General features: G+C 45.0%; 1 protein-coding gene across 1 annotated transcript; it reads right to left on the bottom strand.

Annotated features, from left to right (window-relative positions):
* Positions 1-423: 423 nt before the first annotated feature.
* On the bottom strand, positions 424-20,184 carry LOC134793787 (E3 ubiquitin-protein ligase siah-1-like). The gene is made up of 15 exons (XM_063765460.1): positions 19,860-20,184; positions 19,481-19,573; positions 18,224-18,335; positions 16,906-17,015; positions 15,484-15,579; positions 14,942-15,187; positions 13,600-13,689; positions 13,001-13,107; positions 12,814-12,874; positions 12,292-12,326; positions 11,974-12,138; positions 7,802-7,975; positions 4,650-4,853; positions 3,177-3,299; positions 424-572 (listed from the first exon to the last, which is right to left on the bottom strand). The coding sequence occupies exons 1-15, from the start codon at positions 19,912-19,914 to the stop codon at positions 456-458; spliced, it is 1,788 nt and encodes a 595-aa protein (XP_063621530.1). The 5' UTR covers positions 19,915-20,184; the 3' UTR covers positions 424-455.
* Positions 20,185-22,270: the final 2,086 nt, after the last annotated feature.

The following is a 22,270-nucleotide window of genomic DNA, read 5'->3' as shown; positions in this document are numbered from 1 at the left end:
TTTTGTAATTTGTATTGGAAATACGTGGAAGCCAGTACCAACCCTGACTATAAGACACGGTAGCCCTGTAAGCATTGACGTATATCAGGACGAGCCTTACGGGCACTAAAAATGATACTAGTTCAGCGGTGTCACTCACAAATCCAAGCCAATCGTGCAGTCTAACACAACTAGTTGCGACCAATCGCGCGCGTGATACGAACTCGTCAACCAATCGCGTTGTAGCAGTGTCACACCGCTCTGTACTGGTCCCATTCATGCCCCATTCTTATTGCCCGTAAGGCCAGTCCTGAGATATACGTCAATGCCTGTAATTAGTACTGAGCTACTAACAATGGCGATGTATGCAGCTCGGGTGCGCGCGACCCAATCCTCGCACGATTGCCCTGTCAAGACGTCTTCGTCGAGTGACTGTATTGTTATATAGACTGTGCTAATAGTCCATATGTACGTGTTCACGTGTCTTCGTCGGCCGGTTCCTGTTCAGGCTCAGCCTCGGCCAGCGTGATGACGAGGTCCAGAGTCTTGTCCGTCTCCGAGTGCTCGTTCTTGAAGCGCAGGTAGTTGAGCGCCTGCAAAACGTTCGCCATTAACCTTTTAACCGCCGTAGACTTATACAGGGTGTCCCAGAATTACCACGTCACAGTGATACCGGAGGTAGGTCAACTCAAGAGGAACCTAACATGGCCCCAGTAAAAGCACAGAATAATTAATAGTACTACCGTACAGAAAGGAAACTTCCTACAAAAACGAAGTTTGACAGCGGTTCAGGGTCGAATCATGTTGTCCCTTTCTAATATATGGCACTATCCCTTTCGGCTATTTAGGGTTGTCAAAAATCAAGTGATTATCTTATCTGTGGTCGTGCACGCAAAAGGAAGTCAAGTGGTGCCAACCCTAATAATTGCTCGGAGCAATGCTGAGCCGAGCGGAGCCGAGTTTGGCCGAAGTCAGGAGTTTCGCACCCCTGGTAAAAGGTGCACGGTTTTCGAGTTATTACCGAAAAAAAATTGAATTTTCCCCTTTGTACTAAAAATGTTAATACAAAGGGGAAAATTCTCTAATAAGTCGAAAACTATGCAACTTTTACTGGGGTCATGTTAGGTTGATTAGGTTCCTCTTGAGTTGACCTACTTCCGGTGTCACTGTAACGGTGTGGATAATTCTGGGACATACTGTATAAGACACAAAATCGGGCTCAATTCGCCGCAGTCTGATAAATAAGACAAAACTTCGTGTAACTTCGTACCGGCGGCGACGCGAGCACGCTCGGTGAAAAATTCAATGGCGGTTAAAAGGTTTAACCACAGCCATAACAAAGTGTCATGGCGCTTTGTCAGGAGCATTTATTTTATAGTCTGTATTTTATGCAGTTTCCAAAGAAGGACGGGACCGACGGGACGTACAGACTTTTAGCTATTGAATTTGACCTTGTCCCTTAATTAGGGACACCACTTCGGGACAGTACATTTTATCGAGTCATCAAGCACCAAACGAAGTGACAAAAGAAGCGATTTTTCAGTATTTAGCAAAATTTCTCAATCAAATATCAATTAGAGAGACTATATGTTCATTTTTTTTCTTTCTTAACAATTCCTCAAATTGGCAAATGCTCATAAGCGGTACTTTTTAGTTGTAACATATAAATATTGATTTAAGCAAATACAACATAATTATTACTTTTCCCGAATCAACTTGTGGCGGTCTTAACCCTAACACGATCAAGAACGACATTTCAAAGAAACGGGGTCCCAAATGAAAGTTCGTACGTGACTATAGATACCATCGCCCACGCTGTTAACTGACAGTAAACCTTATTACAAAAGGCATAAGCTCCACCGATGGACAGTGAAGAGTGATACCAAAGAGAATTTGAAATAGAGGGATATTGTCAAAGTAAATTATGTAGTCAGTACATTTACTGCCATCTTTCGACACAAATGATTAACACTTTTAGAACGACATTTGACTTTGATCCTTACTTTTTCACTGATATGTGTTGAATTTGTAAAATGTCAAAAAGTATCGCCATCTACTCGAGAGTAGGCCAAAGGTATGGCGCAATCGCTCGAAAAGATGGCACCATACCTTTGGCCTATCCTTGGCGTTCTATCATTTGTGTCGAAAGATGGCAGGAAATGTACTGACTACATAATGTACTATGACAATATTCCTCTAGTCTAAATTCTCTTAGGTGTTACTGTTAGTACCTAGTCGAGGGTCAGGTGGAAGCAGTCCTGCCTGCTGGTGTTGAGCACAGGGTTCTCAAGGTCGCTGTGCGTGGCGCGCCGGTAGACTAGGCGCCGCCCGCTGTGCCGTCCGTTCACTGTCACCTATATATGTCACATGTCAACTATGGTGCTGTCAGTACCTGGTCGAGGGTCAGGTGGAAGCAGTCCTGCCTGCTGGTGTTGAGCACGGGGTTCTCAAGGTCGCTGTGCGTGGCGCGCAGGTAGACTAGGCGCCGCCCGCTGTGCCGCCCGTTCACTGTCACCTATATATGTCACATGTCAACTATGGTACTGTCAGTACCTGGTCGAGGGTCAGGTGGAAGCAGTCCTGCCTGCTGGTGTTGAGCACGGGGTTCTCAAGGTCGCTGTGCGTGGCGCGCCGGTAGACTAGGCGCCGCCCGCTGTGCCGCCCGTTCACTGTCACCTATATATGTCACATGTCAACTATGGTACTGTCAGTACCTGGTCGACGGTCAGGTGGAAGCAGTCCTGCCTGCTGGTGTTGAGCACGGGGTTCTCAAGGTCGCTGTGCGTGGCGCGCCGGTAGACTAGGCGCCGCCCGCTGTGCCGTCCGTTCACTGTCACCTATATATGTCACATGTCAACTATGGTGCTGTCAGTACCTGGTCGAGGGTCAGGTGGAAGCAGTCCTGCCTGCTGGTGTTGAGCACAGGGTTCTCAAGGTCGCTGTGCGTGGCGCGCAGGTAGACTAGGCGCCGCCCGCTGTGCCGCCCGTTCACTGTCACCTATATATGTCACATGTCAACTATGGTACTGTCAGTACCTGGTCGAGGGTCAGGTGGAAGCAGTCCTGCCTGCTGGTGTTGAGCACGGGGTTCTCAAGGTCGCTGTGCGTGGCGCGCCGGTAGACTAGGCGCCGCCCGCTGTGCCGCCCGTTCACTGTCACCTATATATGTCACATGTCAACTATGGTACTGTCAGTACCTGGTCGAGGGTCAGGTGGAAGCAGTCCTGCCTGCTGGTGTTGAGCACGGGGTTCTCAAGATCGCTGTGCGTGGCGCGCCGGTAGACTAGGCGCCGCCCGCTGTGCCGCCCGTTCACTGTCACCTGTACATACATGTCACATGTCAACTTGTAGGACAGGCGGAAGACTATAACCCCCTTATTCATAAAACATATACCCCCTTACGGTATACATGATCCCACTAACCCGTGGTTAAGCGGTTAAACCATTAACCTAGTGTCAAATTGTACTGGTAACCATGGTAACTCCAGGTTTAACCGGTTAACCCCGGGTTGGTGGAATGGTGCAAGTGGGCCTTATCCATAAAACTTTAGGGGCCTGATTTAGTTAAATGTTTTATCCCTTTCTTACGAATACATAAGTCAAAATAACAGATAAAGACAAACGATTCATAACTAATTCAGGCCAGTAACGCGTTTATGAATAACGCCAAAATTATTTAAGACTGCAAGAGAAACCTTGCAGTCTTTCGGCGAAAAGTGAAATAATCGAATTTATTTTTAGATATACGGCGTTTTGGTAAATAAGCATACGAGCCGCTTGATTGATAGCGGTCACCGCTGCCTATGGACGCCTGCAACCCCTTGAGAGGTCATATGTGCGTTGTCGATCCTGTAGAAATCAGTACACTCCTAGTTGAAGAATTCCACACTGTAATCTCTGCAGATACAGCTTTTAGAGCCACTGACTTTTTGTACAGTCGCCATCAGATATATCGGAGTGGCCGAGGTGCTCAAAAATATCTGAACACGCACTCTAACGCCTTGACATTAGAGGCCTGTTCAGAAATTTGTGAGCACCTTGGCCGCTCAGATGTATCTGATAGCGACTGTACCGCCAGCGGAAAGCGACGCGTAGGTATCAGAGTTTGCGCGAATAGGGGGTATTACTGCAATGTTCTGCCGCCAGAGTGCAGCACTAAGCTAGCTAGTAAACCATAGAGTACCTAAATTATAAATACTGTCCCTTAAACTGTATATTGACAAGTTTTCACAGACAATAAAATATGACATTGATGCATCATGGCGGTTTGTTAACAAATCGAAGTTTAGTTATCTGCCTCTTTATCGCTCGAATGTGCAAGAGTGATAGAGAGGTTGGATAACAAAATTTTGATTTTCTTGTTTCGCGGTAGACCCCCAAATTGTGATGGATTGCGGTAGTAGCGCCCCCTATGCAGAGTTTCGCGTAATAATTCTGTTTTTATGCCGGCCATTATTATTTTACGCATTGTTTTTAGTATGTTTAGTAAGTTTAAGGGTCCACTGAAAATCAGCGTCGTTGCACTAAGTGCTCCGACACATCTTGAGTAGTATCCTCTTTGGGACAACCAAGTACATAACCTATGTTACATGTTTGTCTGTATTCATTTTAAGATTGTGTTGTTTCCAATAAATTATTTTCTATTCTATTCTATTCCATAGGCCTCTCACCTCGTAGGTGTAGTTATTCGCCTGGTCCTGTGGCCCCAGATGCTGCACGAGCGCGCACACGCCCCACGCGCGCACGTCCATGTCGACGCGCACGTGGAACAGCGCGCCGAGCGCCGCCACCACGAGCTGCACGTGCTGCTCGCACCGCACGCCCAGGGCGATCACGTGCTGCGTACCGGTCTTGAACGATTCCGGGTGCTGTGTCTGAAAACACAATGGTGTTGTAGTACAGTGCGACATAAAATATCTAGTAGAAAATAAATAAAATGGAACTAAAAAAATTCCATGTACTAAATTGTTGCCATGTTTAAGCATTTTAGGTCAATAATATGACAGTTACGTAGGAAGTGGCGCTTTCAATAATTTTTTAATTTTTTTTGTCGGACTATAACTGAAACTGTGACTTTTACACTTACACTTGCAGGCGTAAAAGTGAAGGCATTGTGACATATTTATGACCTTAATCGACATTTGAGTCGCTTCACTTCAAACTCGGGTAAATCCATCTGTCAGATTATGCGATTATGGTATTAAGAAAAGGGAATAGGGTCGATATTTGCTGAGAGGGTCGAATGGATTTACCCGAGTTTGAAGTTAAGCGACACATTTGCAGATGTATTAATACGGAACATCTCGATCTTTTTGGGATTAAGTAAACGCTTTCCCGTTATAATCAATTATTTCCAAACGTGAGGTTTTAATTGGCCTTTTGAAGAATCCATGGATTACACAACTACAGACCTGGAAACAACGCGTATATCGATAGCGCAGAGTTTCTGGCAGCAAAACATTTTACAGGGTGGAGGGGTTTAGTCCGTAGGCGGCTGGGAGATAAATCTCTAGCGCGGCCGAGTCGGGCACGCTGCCGGATAGCGGGTCGGCAGTAGTATCCAATGAGGATTACCTCCACCCCTGACAAAAATAAAAACTGGCCAAGTGCGAGTCGGAGTTGCGTATCAAGGGTTCCGTACCATTACGCAAAAAAATCACGTTTGTTGTATAGAAGCCCCACTTAAATATTTATTTTATTTTGTTTTTAGTATTTGTTGTTATAGCGGCAACAGAACTACATCATCTGTGAAAATCACAACTGTATATCACGGTTCACGAGTTACAGCCTGGTGACTGACAGACAGACAGACGGACGGACGGACGGACAGCGGAGTCTTAGTAATAGGGTCCCATTTTTACCCTTTGGGTACGGAACCCTAAAAAAGATTATAGGTAGATAGCTCGTCTTGCAGTACTTGTGGCAAGCATGTCTCGACACAAAAGTTGCAAGCATGTGTCCTCCGTGTACACCGAAAAAAATAATTTTCTACAATACTACCAGAACGTATAGTAATTAAAAATATAGTTATACCTACTAAAATCCGGTAGTAATAACAAAAAATGTTGTATCGTGTAAAACTTGTTTTTAAACATCACTGTTTAATTCTAGTTAAATGCAATTTAGTACTGCTTACAATTTCGTTGTATATGTAAAGATGCAAGTGTTGTAAATATTAAACGTTTGTCTCGTTTAATATATGCATCGTAACATTATTGATATGTAAAAATAAAGATACGAGTGTACACGTTACAAGTTATTATGTTGTGGTTACTATAATGCATTGTAGTCTGAACGAATCAAACAGTTGTGCCAACACCACGGTGTATGCGCGGGTGGCGGGGGGCGGAGAAAGGAATTGCGCAAGTCACAGAACAGCAGCCATTACGCCAGCGTCTTACGTTGCGGCCGGTCGATGTTTTTATTTACGTAGATCCTGTCCATAATTTTATTGTAAACTAGTACAAGTGTATAGTATAAGTGCGTGTTGTTTGCGTGTTGCTGACACAGTGAAATGTGCGGGCTCCGATTAAGGAAAAGTCCTCCCGCACCGATGTGGATAAGGAGGGATTCACACTGGTGGAAAGGAAACGCAAGGCGCGCAGGGCGCCTCGTCAAACTCTGTGTGGCACTGCGGAGCCGGTTAATTCTGGCCTACGAGTTGCAACACCGAGTAAGGCGCTCTACGTGTCTCGCCTGCATTACTCCGCCGGGGCCGACGAGGTGGTGGAGTACGTCCGCCGGAAGACTGGCTACACGCTGAGGGTGCACCAGCTACAGTCGCGTCACTATGTGCACTTCAGTTCATTAGTAGTGCGCGTGCCGCGGCCTCTGCAGGACACCATCGCAAGCGCGGACTTCTGGCCGAAGGGTGTGGTGTTTCGGCGGTTCCGGGGCAACCTGCCGAATCCTACGCCGAGTCAGACGACGCTACGGAGCCACGCTGTTACGTCGTCGCCCAAATCCAATGTTTAATTTGTATGTCATTTTTGTGTCTATTGTTTTCTTTGTGGAGACAAAATGTTTTTTTCATTTGTAGTGTCACAGTGCCTTGGTTTTACTGTAATGCTGTGTTACTTATTTGATCAATAAAATAAAATAAAATAAGTGTGCTTAAAAACTTGTCTGTATTTACTAGAAGAGTGTACTGGTTATATATTGTTCACGTAACCAGAACCCAACTATTGGTGTCCTCTTACTCACATGTTAGAGAGGGACACTAATAGTTGCCGGCCACATATTGCAGTGAACATATGGCCCGTTTAGAAGCCCCATTAGCACAGTGCGTTCTGGTAACGTGAACAATATAAAACCAGTACACCGCACAAATCGTTCAGTTACATATACTGAATACCTTGTTATAGCAACAGGACAGGAACGTATATGTTACTGTATTATTTAGTAACCATTAACAGACCGGCTAGTTGGGTTTACTAAAAGTCTTATACCCACTACTATACACTTCATAAAATTAACAAATTTAATTTAACAAGAATGGTCTGGTTATGTTTACAAAGTGTCCTGTCGTCACATATACAACAAGACAATATAGTACAGCTAACCAGATTCTGGTTACCAGTACCAGGTTTTTTTTTCAGTGTAGATATAAAGCTTTGGATTCCTAGGAAAGCGCGGTGCCGTCATATAGCGGCCGTCATGCAAATGGCCGCACCGCTTTTTGACGTTACGGTGTCAATCACCGCACTCTAGGAAACCGCGTCATTTGGTTTACATAGACAACGTTCTAGTGACGTCATTCACCGCTGTATTACGGCCGCTATATGACGGCACCGCTTTCCGAGGAAACCAGAGCTTTGGTGACCTGTGCGTGGTGTTGCAGCTTGGCTCTTGGCATGGGCGGCGCGGCGCGGCAGGCGGGCAGCGGGCAGGCGTGGCGCCGCGCCGCGCAGCTCGCCTCGTGCCGCTGCCGCCGCGGCCCGCGCAGGCAGCGCCCGCAGCCGTGCCGGCACGGGTAGCGCAGCACGCCTGCCACGTCCTGTCCACACGGAAAAACTGTTCAACTTAATGTTAAACCTTATTGGAAAGAGATAAAGTCCAACACTATACTTCCAGAAGACCGATGGTCTCAAGCAGGAATTGGCAATTTGAAAGGCCAACTACAGAGCACTACCACCAGTTTTGACATTGACAGATACCCTCGCGTCTAAGTAACTTACCTTCTATGCATCTCGCTCATACTCGTATATTAGTGCAAACGAGATGTATAGAAAGTAATTTACGTAGACGCGAGCGTATCTGTCAATGTCAAAACTGGTGGTAGCCGTACAGTAAGATCATCAGTTTTAACTGGAATGTCAAAGAGCCACATATACAATAAATTATTTAGTTGCCCCTTTTTAACGGCGGTGGCCGAGTGGATCTGGCGTCCGACTTTCAATCCGGGGGTCGCGGTTTCAAATCCTGGCTCGTACCAATAAGTTTTTCGGAACTTATGTACGGAATATCATTTGATATTTAGCACTATCTTTTCAATGAAGGAAAACATCGTGAGGAAACCTGCATACATCCGCGAAGAAATTCAAAGTTGTCTGTGAAGTCCCCAACCCGCATTGGGCCAGCGCGGGGACTATAGCCCAAACCCTCTCGTGCTTGAGAGGAGGCCTGTGCCCAGCAGTGAAACGTATATAGGCTAAATTATTTAACCACGCCGCCAAACGGCAAATATTACGTGCCCCAGACGCCAGGCGATCGCGATTATTTGAGCGAAATTGAACTTTACGCAGTCCCGGGTAAGTCCCTATTGCATTGGCGAAGCTAACGGCTGTCGTTGGCGTTCTTGGCGAGACTTTCCGATGACAGCCGTCTGTGGCGGTCAAAGGTTAAAAAGCCGTAATTGCAGAATCAAAAAGCGGCTCGCAAAGATGCGGCTCGCGAGCCACTGTTTAACGATCCCTGATCTACAGTAACATCACAGAATAAATAATAGTAGTACGAACAGAAGTTGCACTCTATAACAAAACGCGTCTATTACGACATATATGACCGCTAGGTGGCGCAAGGGCTAGCAGTAGGGCTTCCAATACCGGGATCCCGAAATACCGGGATCCCGTCTGTGAAAACGCATTTTTCAATACCGGTATTTTTTAATGCAATACCGGGATCCCGGTATTTTCAAAAACAATGAAAATGTGCCGATTATACGGTTTAAATTCCATTAAAATGACTAAATTCGGCTGTATCAAGAATATTACTTGCCCATTTAAAAGTATAATAAATATTAGGGGACATCTTACACAGATCAACCTAGCCCCAAACTAAGCAAAGCTTGTACTATGGGTGCTAGGCGATATACATACTTATAGAGATAAATACATACCTATGTACATAGATTACAACCATGACTCAGGAACAAATATCTGTGTTATCACACAAATAAATGCTCTTACCGGGATTCGAACCCAGGACCATCGGCTTCGCAGGCAGGGTCACTATCCACTAGGCCAGACCGGTCGTCATAATAAATAAAGAAGATCATTTAATTGAAACAAGATCGGTGCATATGCATAGATAAATATTTGGTGATGAATTCTGATGTTCAGGATTTGATATTAATATAGTTAGTTCTTAAAATTATATCAAAGAGTGGAAAGAAATGAGCAAGGAATTGTATTATAGCAAACGAATTTTTGGTGGCAAATTTGAATATTTATCAAATTATCAGGCTGGTTTATCAGGTTGAACTAAAAATGTGACTAGTGAAAGTGGTAAAGTCAACAAGGCGGATAAAATGATTGCCAACCTGGAGGGTGAAATTATAATAGGGAGTATTACTGCATTATTCTGCCGCCAGAGTGCAGCACTAATTTGTTTAGTAAACCATAGAGTATATAACTTATACATACTACGCCTTAACCAGTGTTTTGACAAGTTTTACTATGAAATTGATGCTTCAAGGCGGTTTGTTTACAGGTGGCCTACCGCGAAACACGAAAATCGAAATTTTGTGATCGATCTATCGATCGAATAAGCAAGAGTGATAGAGAGGTTGAAACCGAACTTTCAATTGTCGTGTTTCACGATAGGCCATGTGATTGAGTTAGTGACGCCCTCTATGCAGAGTTTTGCGTAATATTCCGTATTATTGCAGATGGCGATTATTGTTTAATATCCTAAGCTAAGGACATACATATCTGGTGTTACAGTGAGTCTTTTTTTAATAAAACTCAAAAATTTAAAGCGATTCATAGTCAATACCGGGATCCCGGGATCCCGGTATTGATGAAGACAGTTTCGGTATTAATACCGGTATTGAAAGAAGTCCGGTATTTGGAAGCCCTAGCTAGCAGGCGTCCGTTCCATAGCGGTCCGCGGCAACTACTATGGCTAGACACCAAAATTGGTGTGGGCCGCATGTACTTGTAGCGACGCGACGAAATCGCGGAGTGATGGCGCGGTTGCGCACGGACGAGAAGGGCGTGCGGCACACGGGGCACGCGTCGAGCCGCTTGCGGCACGCGCCGCACACCAGGTGCCCGCGGCGGCACTGCGTGATGGGCGCCTCCATCCATTCCATGCACACCGGGCACTCCAGGAAACGAAGGATTCGCGGAGTGAGCCACGCCTGGTAACATGTAGTGTACCTCCATGGCGCGGTTGCGCACGGACGAGAAGGGCGTGCGGCACACGGGGCACGCGTCGAGCCGCTTGCGGCACGCGCCGCACACCAGGTGCCCGCGGCGGCACTGCGTGATGGGCGCCTCCATCCATTCCATGCACACCGGGCACTCCAGGAAACGAAGGATTCGCGGAGTGAGCCACGCCTGGTAACATGTAGTGTACCTCCATAGCGCGGTTGCGCACGGACGAGAAGGGCGTGCGGCACACGGGGCACGCGTCGAGCCGCTTGCGGCACGCGCCGCACACCAGGTGCCCGCGGCGGCACTGCGTGATGGGCGCCTCCATCCATTCCATGCACACCGGGCACTCCAGGAAACGAAGGATTCGCGGAGTGAGCCACGCCTGGTAACATGTAGTGTACCTCCATGGCGCGGTTGCGCACGGACGAGAAGGGCGTGCGGCACACGGGGCACGCGTCGAGCCGCTTGCGGCACGCGCCGCACACCAGGTGCCCGCGGCGGCACTGCGTGATGGGCGCCTCCATCCATTCCATGCACACCGGGCACTCCAGGAAACGAAGGATTCGCGGAGTGAGCCACGCCTGGTAACATGTAGTGTACCTCCATAGCGCGGTTGCGCACGGACGAGAAGGGCGTGCGGCACACGGGGCACGCGTCGAGCCGCTTGCGGCACGCGCCGCACACCAGGTGCCCGCGGCGGCACTGCGTGATGGGCGCCTCCATCCATTCCATGCACACCGGGCACTCCAGGAAACGAAGGATTCGCGGAGTGAGCCACGCCTGGTAACATGTAGTGTACCTCCATAGCGCGGTTGCGCACGGACGAGAAGGGCGTGCGGCACACGGGGCACGCGTCGAGCCGCTTGCGGCACGCGCCGCACACCAGGTGCCCGCGGCGGCACTGCGTGATGGGCGCCTCCATCCATTCCATGCACACCGGGCACTCCAGGAAACGAAGGATTCGCGGAGTGAGCCACGCCTGGTAACATGTAGTGTACCTCCATAGCGCGGTTGCGCACGGACGAGAAGGGCGTGCGGCACACGGGGCACGCGTCGAGCCGCTTGCGGCACGCGCCGCACACCAGGTGCCCGCGGCGGCACTGCGTGATGGGCGCCTCCATCCATTCCATGCACACCGGGCACTCCAGGAAACGAAGGATTCGCGGAGTGAGCCACGCCTGGTAACATGTAGTGTACCTCCATGGCGCGGTTGCGCACGGACGAGAAGGGCGTGCGGCACACGGGGCACGCGTCGAGCCGCTTGCGGCACGCGCCGCACACCAGGTGCCCGCGGCGGCACTGCGTGATGGGCGCCTCCATCCATTCCATGCACACCGGGCACTCCAGGAAACGAAGGATTCGCGGAGTGAGCCACGCCTGGTAACATGTAGTGTACCTCCATAGCGCGGTTGCGCACGGACGAGAAGGGCGTGCGGCACACGGGGCACGCGTCGAGCCGCTTGCGGCACGCGCCGCACACCAGGTGCCCGCGGCGGCACTGCGTGATGGGCGCCTCCATCCATTCCATGCACACCGGGCACTCCAGCAGACGAAGGATGCTCTGCACAAAAGTATTCTCATAATTTTTATTCTCATTATTTTTCCGTACTTATTCCAGTAAAGTAATAAGTACGGAACTTTAATATATTACAAAAACTAAGATATTTGGCTTAACTCGACAACAGTCTTGAATAGTTATTAATATTTAACTCACATGATTGAGAGCCAATGCCGAATCGTGCGTTTCTCCTGTAACCAAAAATACTGTATTTGTTTATTTATCCTCTAGCGGCCCAGCATACAAAAAATTGTCAGACAAATTTGAATTAATGGCACTAGAAAATAGAATTGAATTTGTTTATGCGTCCATCTTTTTACCATTGACATAATTATCTATATCTAAGGACGAGCCTTACGGGCACTAAGAATGGTGCTAGTTCAGCGGTGTCACTCACGAATTCGAGCAAATTGTGCAGTCTAACGCAACTAGTTGCGACCAATCGCGCGCGTGATGCGAACTCATCAACCAATCGCGTTGTTGCGTTAGACTGCACGATTGGCTCGAATTCGTGTGCGTGACACCGCTGTACTGGCCCCATTCTTATTGCCCGTAATGCCCGTCCTTAGATATATGTCAATGATTTTTACACTTGACTGAACATCAACGTTATTTGTAAATTTAATCTAAAGTTCAACTGATGTAATTAATTTCGCACATGAAGAAAATGAAACCCACCTTCTCTTTTTCTTTTGGTCCCTCTCTGCTGGCTTGACTCTGCTGGCGTGTCTGCAGGCTCCTAATATACAAATATGTACATTAATAAGACATAACATATACACAAATATACAACGTCGGTGTTTTTTATAAGCTTCTTCGTCCAAGTCATACACAATAATGTCTTTTTATTTAAAAATAAAACTACCGTTTCATTGTCGCCGGCGGGGCGCGGAGCGGGCTCAGGGCCGGGCTCCACCTCGAGGATCTCTTCTTCCAGCAGAGCACCCGCGGACATGTTCAGGGGCTCCTCTGCTGCAAACAAATGGCTTTTTTAGGCAGTTATCACACCGTCGGCGTCGCTGCATCAGTGTGTTAACCGCCTTATATCAAGTGTGGCTCACTCCGCATTTTAATAAATAAAAATAAATATAAGTATTGTACAGTCTTACACAAATCGACCGGCGGTATTATTTCTTGTTTACATTTATTATTGATTGGATTGCATGTGTATGACATCCTAAAACCATCGTTCCGATTGAAATTGCTGTTTTTAATTTCAATGGCTTCCCGAACTTTCAAGTCCAGTTTTCGTAAATAATATTTATTTATTTATACTTTATTGCACAAAAGAAAAACTTAGTGTACAAAAGGCGAACTTAATGCCATAAGGCCCATGACGCATTCTCTACCAGTCAACCTTAGGCCAAAGCAGAAAAAATTGTAGACGTAATAATGTGTAAAAATGTTAAAGTTTTAAACAATAAATATTTTAATGTCAAAATTTCTGCTCATATTTAATATTACCTCGCATCGTCTCGTCAGCAAAATATGCGGCGTCAGCGTCGGCGCGCGGTGAGAAGGCCGGCGCCGGCCCCGGTACCGGCTCTGAAACATCTTCGACATCAATACAAATCACACAACATACAAGAAAACTGACAGTCAAATCGAATCAATGGTAGGGTGACTGCTATACTCGTAGTTATTGGCCACTACATAGTAATTGGTCACTCCTAACAAATCAGAAAAAAAACAAGCCAATAAAGCTTTGGATTCCTAGGAAAGTGGTGCCGTCATATAGCGGCCGTCATGTAGCGGATGCAAAAGGCCCTTTACGGTGACGACATGTGGAAAGTTCCACGGCGTCATAACACACCGTCAGCCACCAAGGTCAAACGAAACGTATCCAGAAGAGAAAATGGACGACCTTCATTTAGCTTTAATAATTTACTCGGAGGATGAACTATCATCACAAGAGAAAAATAATCGTAGTGCGGAAGATCATTTATTCAAATCTCGTGGTACAGAAGATGCATTTGAGATTTTAGTAGAAATGGCTTCACCGCTATCAAATAAAACGTTCACGAAACTATCGACACCCTCAAGATGGCCGCCATGCAAATGGCGGCACCGCTTTTTAAATTAGGGGAAATTTGTATTAGGACCGTGGGACGCTAAATGACAAAAGTGCGTAAACTTTAGGGGCACAGGAACCCCCAGGGAATATAAGCTCAAAGTTTCTGATTTAGGACACAAGATGACAGACTCAAGAACACTGCATTGTAGTAGGGGAGCCAAGAGGGGATTTTTGTAGTTACTCGAGCGCGTCAGATTAAGATATGAGTGATATCTTGCTACCCCGTGTAGTCTACCTTTACCCCTTTTAGCCGTCTATGTTGATCCATTAGTTGGTGGGGGGGTTCAACAAATTGTTAAGTAGATTGTGGATTTGGTCATATTAGTCCAAATTAACGCTATAATTGTGCTATTACTAAATCTGATAATTATTTGTACGCATTTCCATAATCTGACGGTTATAATGTAAAAATTAGGCGTCAAACTTGTGTTCGTCAGATTAAGAAAATGCCTACAAATAAGTGTTATATTAAGTTATAGAAAAATATAGCATTAACTTGGACAAAAACGACCAAATCCACAAAGTGCTTAACGATTTTTTAGCCCTCCACCAACCTCCCGAAATTAAAAAAAAATTGTAGATGCTTTCCGGTTCGCTGGAAAAAAAAACTTTATATAACTTTTTTTCTTCTTTCGTCTGTACGACGCTCGAGAAACTACACATTTAGCATCGTCGGCTCCCCAACTATTGGTAATAGTACAACCCCTATAGACTGGTGATTAATACGAGTACCTTCAATATCATCAAGGTCAATAGGCTCTGGGTCGTGATGACGCTCCTCATGTTCCCTAGTGCTGCGGTCACGGTCACCGCGGTCCCGGTCTCGGTCGCTCCGGTCACGGTCACGGTCGATGCGGTCCCGGTCGCGGTCGCTCCGGTCACGGTCGATGCGGCCTCTGCCATCGGACTCATCTTCGCCGCGGCTTGACTCCGGGGCTGCGCGCAGGACCAACACTGGTCTTGAGCTGGGACCCGTTACTAAAGAAGAATGAAGAATAACCCCCTTATTCAAAAACGGTTACTAAAGTTGACAAGCCGATAATAATCGTTTGTCCCTTTCCGACGCCGACGTGTAGGTATGATGGAAAGGGACAAACGATTATTATCGGCTTGTCAACTGTAGTAAACGTTTATGAATAAGGGGGTAAATAGTTATTTGTTGTACAAGGGGGCAAAGTTGTTTTGTTACCGCTTGTGTTAGCACCTGTATTAATACCCGAGCTGCTGAGCAAGCGAAAGATCTAGAGAGAACAAGACAAAGTCTATGTAGTTACCATTGCCGGTGGTCGTGTAGGGCCGCTTGCGCAGAATGCTGCGCAAAGAACAGTGCAGACTTGACAGCTGGCTCGCGTTGGGTTGGTAGCCGCTACCTGCTAAGCATAAGTACCATTAGTATAATTTGAATCAATAGGAATTGTAGGAAACTACTCGTTCCAGCAGACGCATCGCCTGATGGTAAGCGATTACCCATGGAGCATGGAGCGTCGCCCATGGACACCAAAGGGGTTATAAATTCGTTACCGGCCTTTAACACATTCACTGTCAGCGACTCCCCGTTATTAAATTATTATTTTTTTATTAAAGACAACATACTTATAATTTATGTTAGTAACAACAGTAACCTAATAAAATATTTAATAATTTATAAATGAAAGTTATACATGCGATAGAAAATCTTCGACAAATGGAAAAAAATACAGAGATCCGGCCATATCGATAACCTCCTTTTTGGAACGAATTTCTTTATCGGACGGTTTGCGGATACTAGGCGAATAACGGCCTGGCCACGACATTGGTCTTAAGCGACCAGCGGTGCGGCGGGCGGCGCGGCAAGGTAGAGCGGCGCGGCGAGCATGCCACGACTTCGCAGCAGCGGCGGCGGCGTCGAGCGAATGGGACGTACTCAAGTGTTTAAAAATGTCTTTGTCAAAAGTGGCTCTTCAGTGCCTCGACAGCAGCTCATATTTCATGAGAGATATTTTAAATATGTAAGAGAAGGTGTGCAGGAACTTATTAATAGAAGCCGTTATACGTTTGGTGAATTTAGAGTGTTGTACGAAGAATATAGAAAAGCATCCCGCAAAATTTTACGAGTAGGTACACTTACTTACACTACAATGAGTATAGAAACATTTGATTATATACTCCAAAACTTTCTTTTATTTCTTCCCACAACCTTTTAATTACGTGCCGCAACTTATGTTTAGGATGTTTCGACATCCAAATTGCAGACCTATTTAATATTTCCGTGATAAACACTTCCGTGTCATTTTCGCGCGCGAATATTATAAAAAAATCTGTTCTACGATCCACCGCCCGATGCGTACCGCCGCTAAGACCGGTCGCGCCGCTGTGAGTCGTGGCCGCGTTCCTCGCGCCCGTGTCTTTGTGTCCACCGCCCGCCGCGCCGCGCCTAGCCGCCGCCGGTCGTTCGAGTAAATTCGCGCGACTCGCCGCTGGCAGCGGCGCGTCGTGGCCTCTCTCTTCTTTTCGCCTTATTTTGTAACATTCGCTTTTCGCTCGCCGCCGCCGCTGCCGCTGGTCGCGCAATGTCGTGGCCAGGCAGTACAAGTGAAAGATTTTACCGTCACAAGCCATACTAGTGCGATAGATGTAAGTGTCAAATTTTGCCGTCACAGGTACGAAATGGTCGCGGGTCAATGTACGAAAATCTTTCTGGAAAGCGTCTGTTTTACCTGCGGGAGAAGCGTGGCGTGTGAGCGCGATGCGTGAACGGCGGTCGGGCTCCAACAAGTCGGCGAAGGTTGTGGGTCGGGGCCCGCGCGGCGGAGGCCCGCTTCGACACCTGACAATAGTAGTTTGTGTTACAAGGGATCAAAATACATGGGCGTACATTGAATCCTGAGCGTAATGAGGCATTCAAGTGTTAACGCCCAAGACGAAATAATTTTGATACCGTGTGACACATACTGCTTTTCACATCAACTATGAGGAAATTGTAATGTTCCAAAATATGTATTATTTGAGCAAAAAAAAAATAGTATGCAAGAAAGAAAAAATCGTGTCCTAGAACAGAAAAGTACAACTTTGATCCCTCCTAGCAGGGAAGAAAAGTGCCACTTTGATCCCTCCTAGCGGGGAATAAAAAGCCGTTTTTCGAATAGGTGATGTGAAAAAGATTGTACACTGGAGTCCGTTCTTCTAATCGTATATTTGGTGAGATAACTAAAATTGGTGATGCAACCTTAGAAGACTAAGACTAAAAAGACTAACCAATTTTAGAACCTACTGCATGTAATAAAAAATATTTGTTTCAATTTGAACTTTAACAGCTGTCTATAGAGTTGAATATCATATCCGCCATATATACAAGGCCAATTTTTGAATTTCCCTTTTAGGGTTCCGTAGTCAACTAGGAACCCTTAGTTTCGCCATGTCTGTCTGTCTGTCCGCGGCTTCGCTACATGATCGGTAATGCTAGTTTTTTATGGTATAGGAGGTTTATGATAACGAGCAGACGAATCGCCGGCTGGTAAGCAATTACTGTCGCTCATGGACACCCGCAACACAAGGGTTGTAAGTGCGTTGCCGGTATTTAAGATCGATCTTTACGCTACGCTCTTTTCTTGAAGGTTCCTAGTTGTATTTTTCTTATTGAAATGGATCAGAGGGCCAACCGCGAAAACCGAAATTCGCAAATTACGGGGATCTTTCTCTTTTACTCCAATGAAGGCGTAATTAGAGTGACAGAGAAAGATGCCCGCAATTTGCGAACTTCGATTTTCGCGGTTATAGCCTAGAAAGGGCAGCCATGGGCCACGGCACCTTATTCTGAATTCTCATTAACTTAATTTGGGTTTTCGAATCACTTCCTTAATTAATACTTACATTAAGTGCCGGGAACCCTCTCGGTGGGTTCTCTGTTCGTAGCCGCTTTCCTGTACAAAGCGGGAAAACGCTGGGATCGGCTAATAGCGTAGCGCTACGAAAACTTTGGCAGTGAATGTATTAAAAAGATTCACTTGAAAAAGTAGTAGGTTCCTACTAGCATACCTGGCATTGGGCGGCAGCCTGCTAGAGTTGCCAAGAAGTGTCCAGAAGAGACGGTCGCGCTCTCGTGGCGTGCGGCGCGTAGTCGGCAACGGGCTCACAAGGTGACTTGCACCTGAACAATGAACATATACATGTTTTTAGGGTTCCGTATCCAAAGGGTAAAAACGGGCCCCTATTACTAAGACTCCACTGTCCGTCTGTCCGTCCGTCTGTCTGTCACCAGGCTGTATCTAGACATGTTGCCGCTATAACAACAAAATAAAATAATTAAATAAATATTTAATTATTTTATTTTGGGGCTGCCATACAACAAATGTGATTTTTTTGCCGTTTTTTGTCCAATGGTATGGGTGTTCGTGCGCGAATCAAACTCGCACTTGGCCGGTTTTTTTACGTTAACCATACTGTGTGCGACAATTATGTGGGTCTAAACTCTAAACTAAAGCCTCCATTGGGACCAACCTCAGATTTACACAAAAGGCTTTTTCATGCATTTTCGCTGGTCAATTTTTTTATGGAATTTTCACATGCCGGTTGGACCTACAAGTGGCCTAGAAATTTTTTAGTGGGCAAGTCAGAGCTTTTGGCTTTCCATGAAAAGTGTTCAACTGTTTAAAAAAACCGGGCAAGTGCGAGTCGGACTCGCGCACGAAGGGTTCCGTACCATAATGCAAAAAAAAACGAAAAAAAAAGCAAAAAAAAAAAAACGGTCACCCATCCAAGTACTGACCACTCCCGACGTTGCTTAACTTTGGTCAAAAATCACGTTTGTTGTATGGAAGCCCCATTTAAATCTTTATTTTATTCTGTTTTTAGTATTTGTTGTTATAGCGGCAACAGAAATACATCATCTGTGAAAATTTCATTTGTCTAGCTATCACGGATCTTGAGATACAGCCTGGTGACAGACAGACGGACGGACGGACGGATGGACGGACGGACGGACGGACAGCGAAGTCTTAGTAATAGGGTCCCGTTTTACCCTTTGGGTACGGAACCCTAAAAAGCTGCTGTTTGGAATAGAGTACTATGGACAATCCACCATTGGCATTTACAAACCCTTATTAACACAAAATTAATTTACATCATACTCGTAGTGTTGTCTCAGCTTTTTTGCCATGGCTTATTGCCTAAGAATTCGAGTAGGTACTAGTTTTTAAAAAAGTAACTGCCATCTGTCATATAAAGATGGTTAAAAAAATATTTTTAGGAAATTGATCCTATCAATATTTTTATTGTGATTGATATAATAATTACCACTAGTCCCTGGCATAGATGCCACACTTGCTCGGTGGACACCAAAGATCCGGGACAGGATACGGACCTCCGGATTTATTGGAGTTTCTTCATCTGCAACAAGATTAAACAGATAACATAAGCACAGTCAACCATTTATTTGATAATTACTATTATTTCTCAAAATATTTTATTATTAGATTTTAGATTCTGGAGTAGGCAAAGCAAGTTAATTTTATTTCTGAAAAAGAGGGTACTTGTCCAAAATAGCCAAATATCGAAATCAAAGCTAAGATTTCATATATACTGAATCTCCATTAACCTATATTAGGTTACATTATCATGATTAGGTACAAAGTTATGTATGTACTAAACCTTGCACTTAAAAATTGAGAAGTACCTGAGCTATCCAGTTCTCTAGTTTCATTATTAGCACCATCGTTTCTGCTACTCATAACTACGTAGTTTTGTAAGCTTTGCTTTGCTTGGTAACCGGAGGCTTTATTATTGTACACAAAACTCGCAATACTAGATCGTTTCCCCTTAGTTATTTTATCACTGGCACAAATGTACGTCCAAGTCCAAGTAGTAGGATGCGTTTGGTCGTGAAAAGCCGACCAACGCAAGAGAAGAAAGTTAAACTCAATAATATAACATGGAACCGAGTTATTACGAAATATTTATACACCTAAACTAATAACTTTGCAATATTTTGTATTATTTATGGTATATACAAAACGTCAATGTCACGTTTTGACAAACGTGAAGGCCGGGTTGTTCTCATACGGGCGCTTTTTTACAGTAGCTTGAATAGCTTCGAACTTGTAGAGACTTGAATTCGGCACATGTTTTGATGGAAAAACATAGGAAAAAGCTAGTGTGTTGCCGCATGTACTCATATTTCAGGAGATCTTAAAATTATTTTTATTTGAAAACGTCTTCATATAATTATTTTTCGTTTCTCATGCTCTAAAACAGCGGTCGGCAACCAGCGGCCCGCGAACCTCTCACTTGCGGCCGGCGAGCCTCCCTGGCTATTTTGTATGTAATATTGACATATAATAATGTCTGATAAAGTCATAAATATTAACTGCAATGTGGCCCTTGGCACAGATTATATAATAGTTCTTACGAACAGATACTTATCTCTCAAAGAAAACGCAAATATCTACCGGTTTGATACCTACACAAAAATACAATGGAGTGACCTTCATCGCGCCGCTCCCCACACCGCGCGCACCGGCACAACGCTAGGGTTGCTGACGCTTAGAAATTAATGATAAATAAATACCTACTTATCAGCGGAGTGAAATAAAAGGAAATCTAAATCTTAAATTATGCCTAACATTCCGTTTATGCGTTAGTGTTTGCGAAATACTCATTTTAAAAGGTCATATGTCCCTGTAGTAACCGCAGTGATTACGCCGTTTTATAAACCGCGCAATGATCCTAGCGAGAATTAGTTTTAAAACTTCGTGTAATTTAAAACCACATAGAGATTAATGTTATCATCATCGTCATCATCTCAGTCATAAGACATCCACTGCTGAACATATGCCTCCCCCTTGGACCTCCATTCGTACCGGTTGGAAGCGAATGTTATACAATAAAGAAAAATAATAGAGAACCCATGAATACAGGTACTTAATTAATTTTTCTCAAAAATGGACGGCAAAGTCGACTTTGCCGTTTAAAAAATAGGTTGCGAAGCGCGTAGTTTATGGTCAGTCAAAAATTAAAAAGTTAAAAACATTGCAGTCTCGATTTTGGGACTGCAATGTTGCATACAAATTCCATTATTTGTCGAGTTCCAAACTTTTTAAAAGTTGAAATGGCCATATCAAATGAAGGCACAGGCCCATTAAACAGCCAAACAGATGATTAGTACCGCGACTATTTAGCTGTCTCAAATAGGTTGGCGTATTTTCGGCAGAAAAATACACTTCTATTTTTTTTTTTTTTAAATAAAAAGGCGGCAAAGCTAATTTTTTCAATTGTTTCTACTTTTTTCTGTGAAAATATATACGTAAGAAAGTTGCTTTTGTAAAATATTTCTATGATATTTATATTTCTTGCACCATTTTTGAGAAAAGCACTATATATGACTCGGCTGGAAGGCTACTTGCTGGCTTCGGATTCAATTAAACGGACTCCCAAGGTCGTCCGTTTAAAACGAATCCTCAGCCTGCAAGTAGCTACTTCCGAGCCTCGACAATAATGTACTATTAAATTAACCAGAGCATAAATGAGTAGGTACTTTCCGGTGTAAAGTTAACTTACTGTCGTTTAAATAAACATTTACCAGAATAAATTAAAAATTTGCTACCTATTTCAAATAGATAGATATCTAACTATACATTTGTCGTAATAAGCACTACATGTTTAATTAAAGAAATTTAATAGTACCTACGTAGCTTGTAACTATGACGTGCGTGCGTGAGCGCGTGTGGCAACCAACTGGCTTGCTTTTCTACCGTGAACGGTAGCAGATTCCTAGGTATAAATCCGAGCTCGCGCGGAGAGTTCCATAGGCCTGCCCTTGGCTGCTTAAAGGTTGCCGACCTAAAAGACTTGAAAAGGGATCATTGTTGTTCTAAAAGGTGTGCAGAAAATGATACGTTTCTGAGGGGCTACCGCCAAAACCAAAATTCGCAAATTGCGTGGATTTTTACTCCAATGCAGGCGTAATTAGAGTGACAGAGAAAAATGCCCACAATTTGCGAAATTCGATTTTCGCGGTTATAGCCCTGCACTAGAGCATTTTACGTTTCAAGTACGATTTTCTTAATTTTTTTACGATAAGCAATTGAA

This window comes from Cydia splendana, chromosome 9 (assembly GCF_910591565.1).
Source record: "Cydia splendana chromosome 9, ilCydSple1.2, whole genome shotgun sequence".
Taxonomy (NCBI): Eukaryota; Metazoa; Arthropoda; class Insecta; order Lepidoptera; family Tortricidae; genus Cydia; species Cydia splendana.
Note: the sequence above shows the minus strand (reverse complement) of the source record. Positions and strands in the feature narration are given on the sequence as shown.

Coding starts and splice junctions, on each gene's coding strand:
- LOC134793787 (XM_063765460.1), bottom strand. CDS start 19,914: ATGAGTAGCAGAAACGATGGTGCTAATAATGAAACTAGAGAACTGGAT. Junction 13,108..13,599: donor TGCTGACGAGACGATGCGAG/GTAATATTAAAT, acceptor ATTTGTTTGCAG/CAGAGGAGCCCCTGAACATG. Junction 12,875..13,000: donor CCGCCGGCGACAATGAAACG/GTAGTTTTATTT, acceptor TTTGTATATTAG/GAGCCTGCAGACACGCCAGC.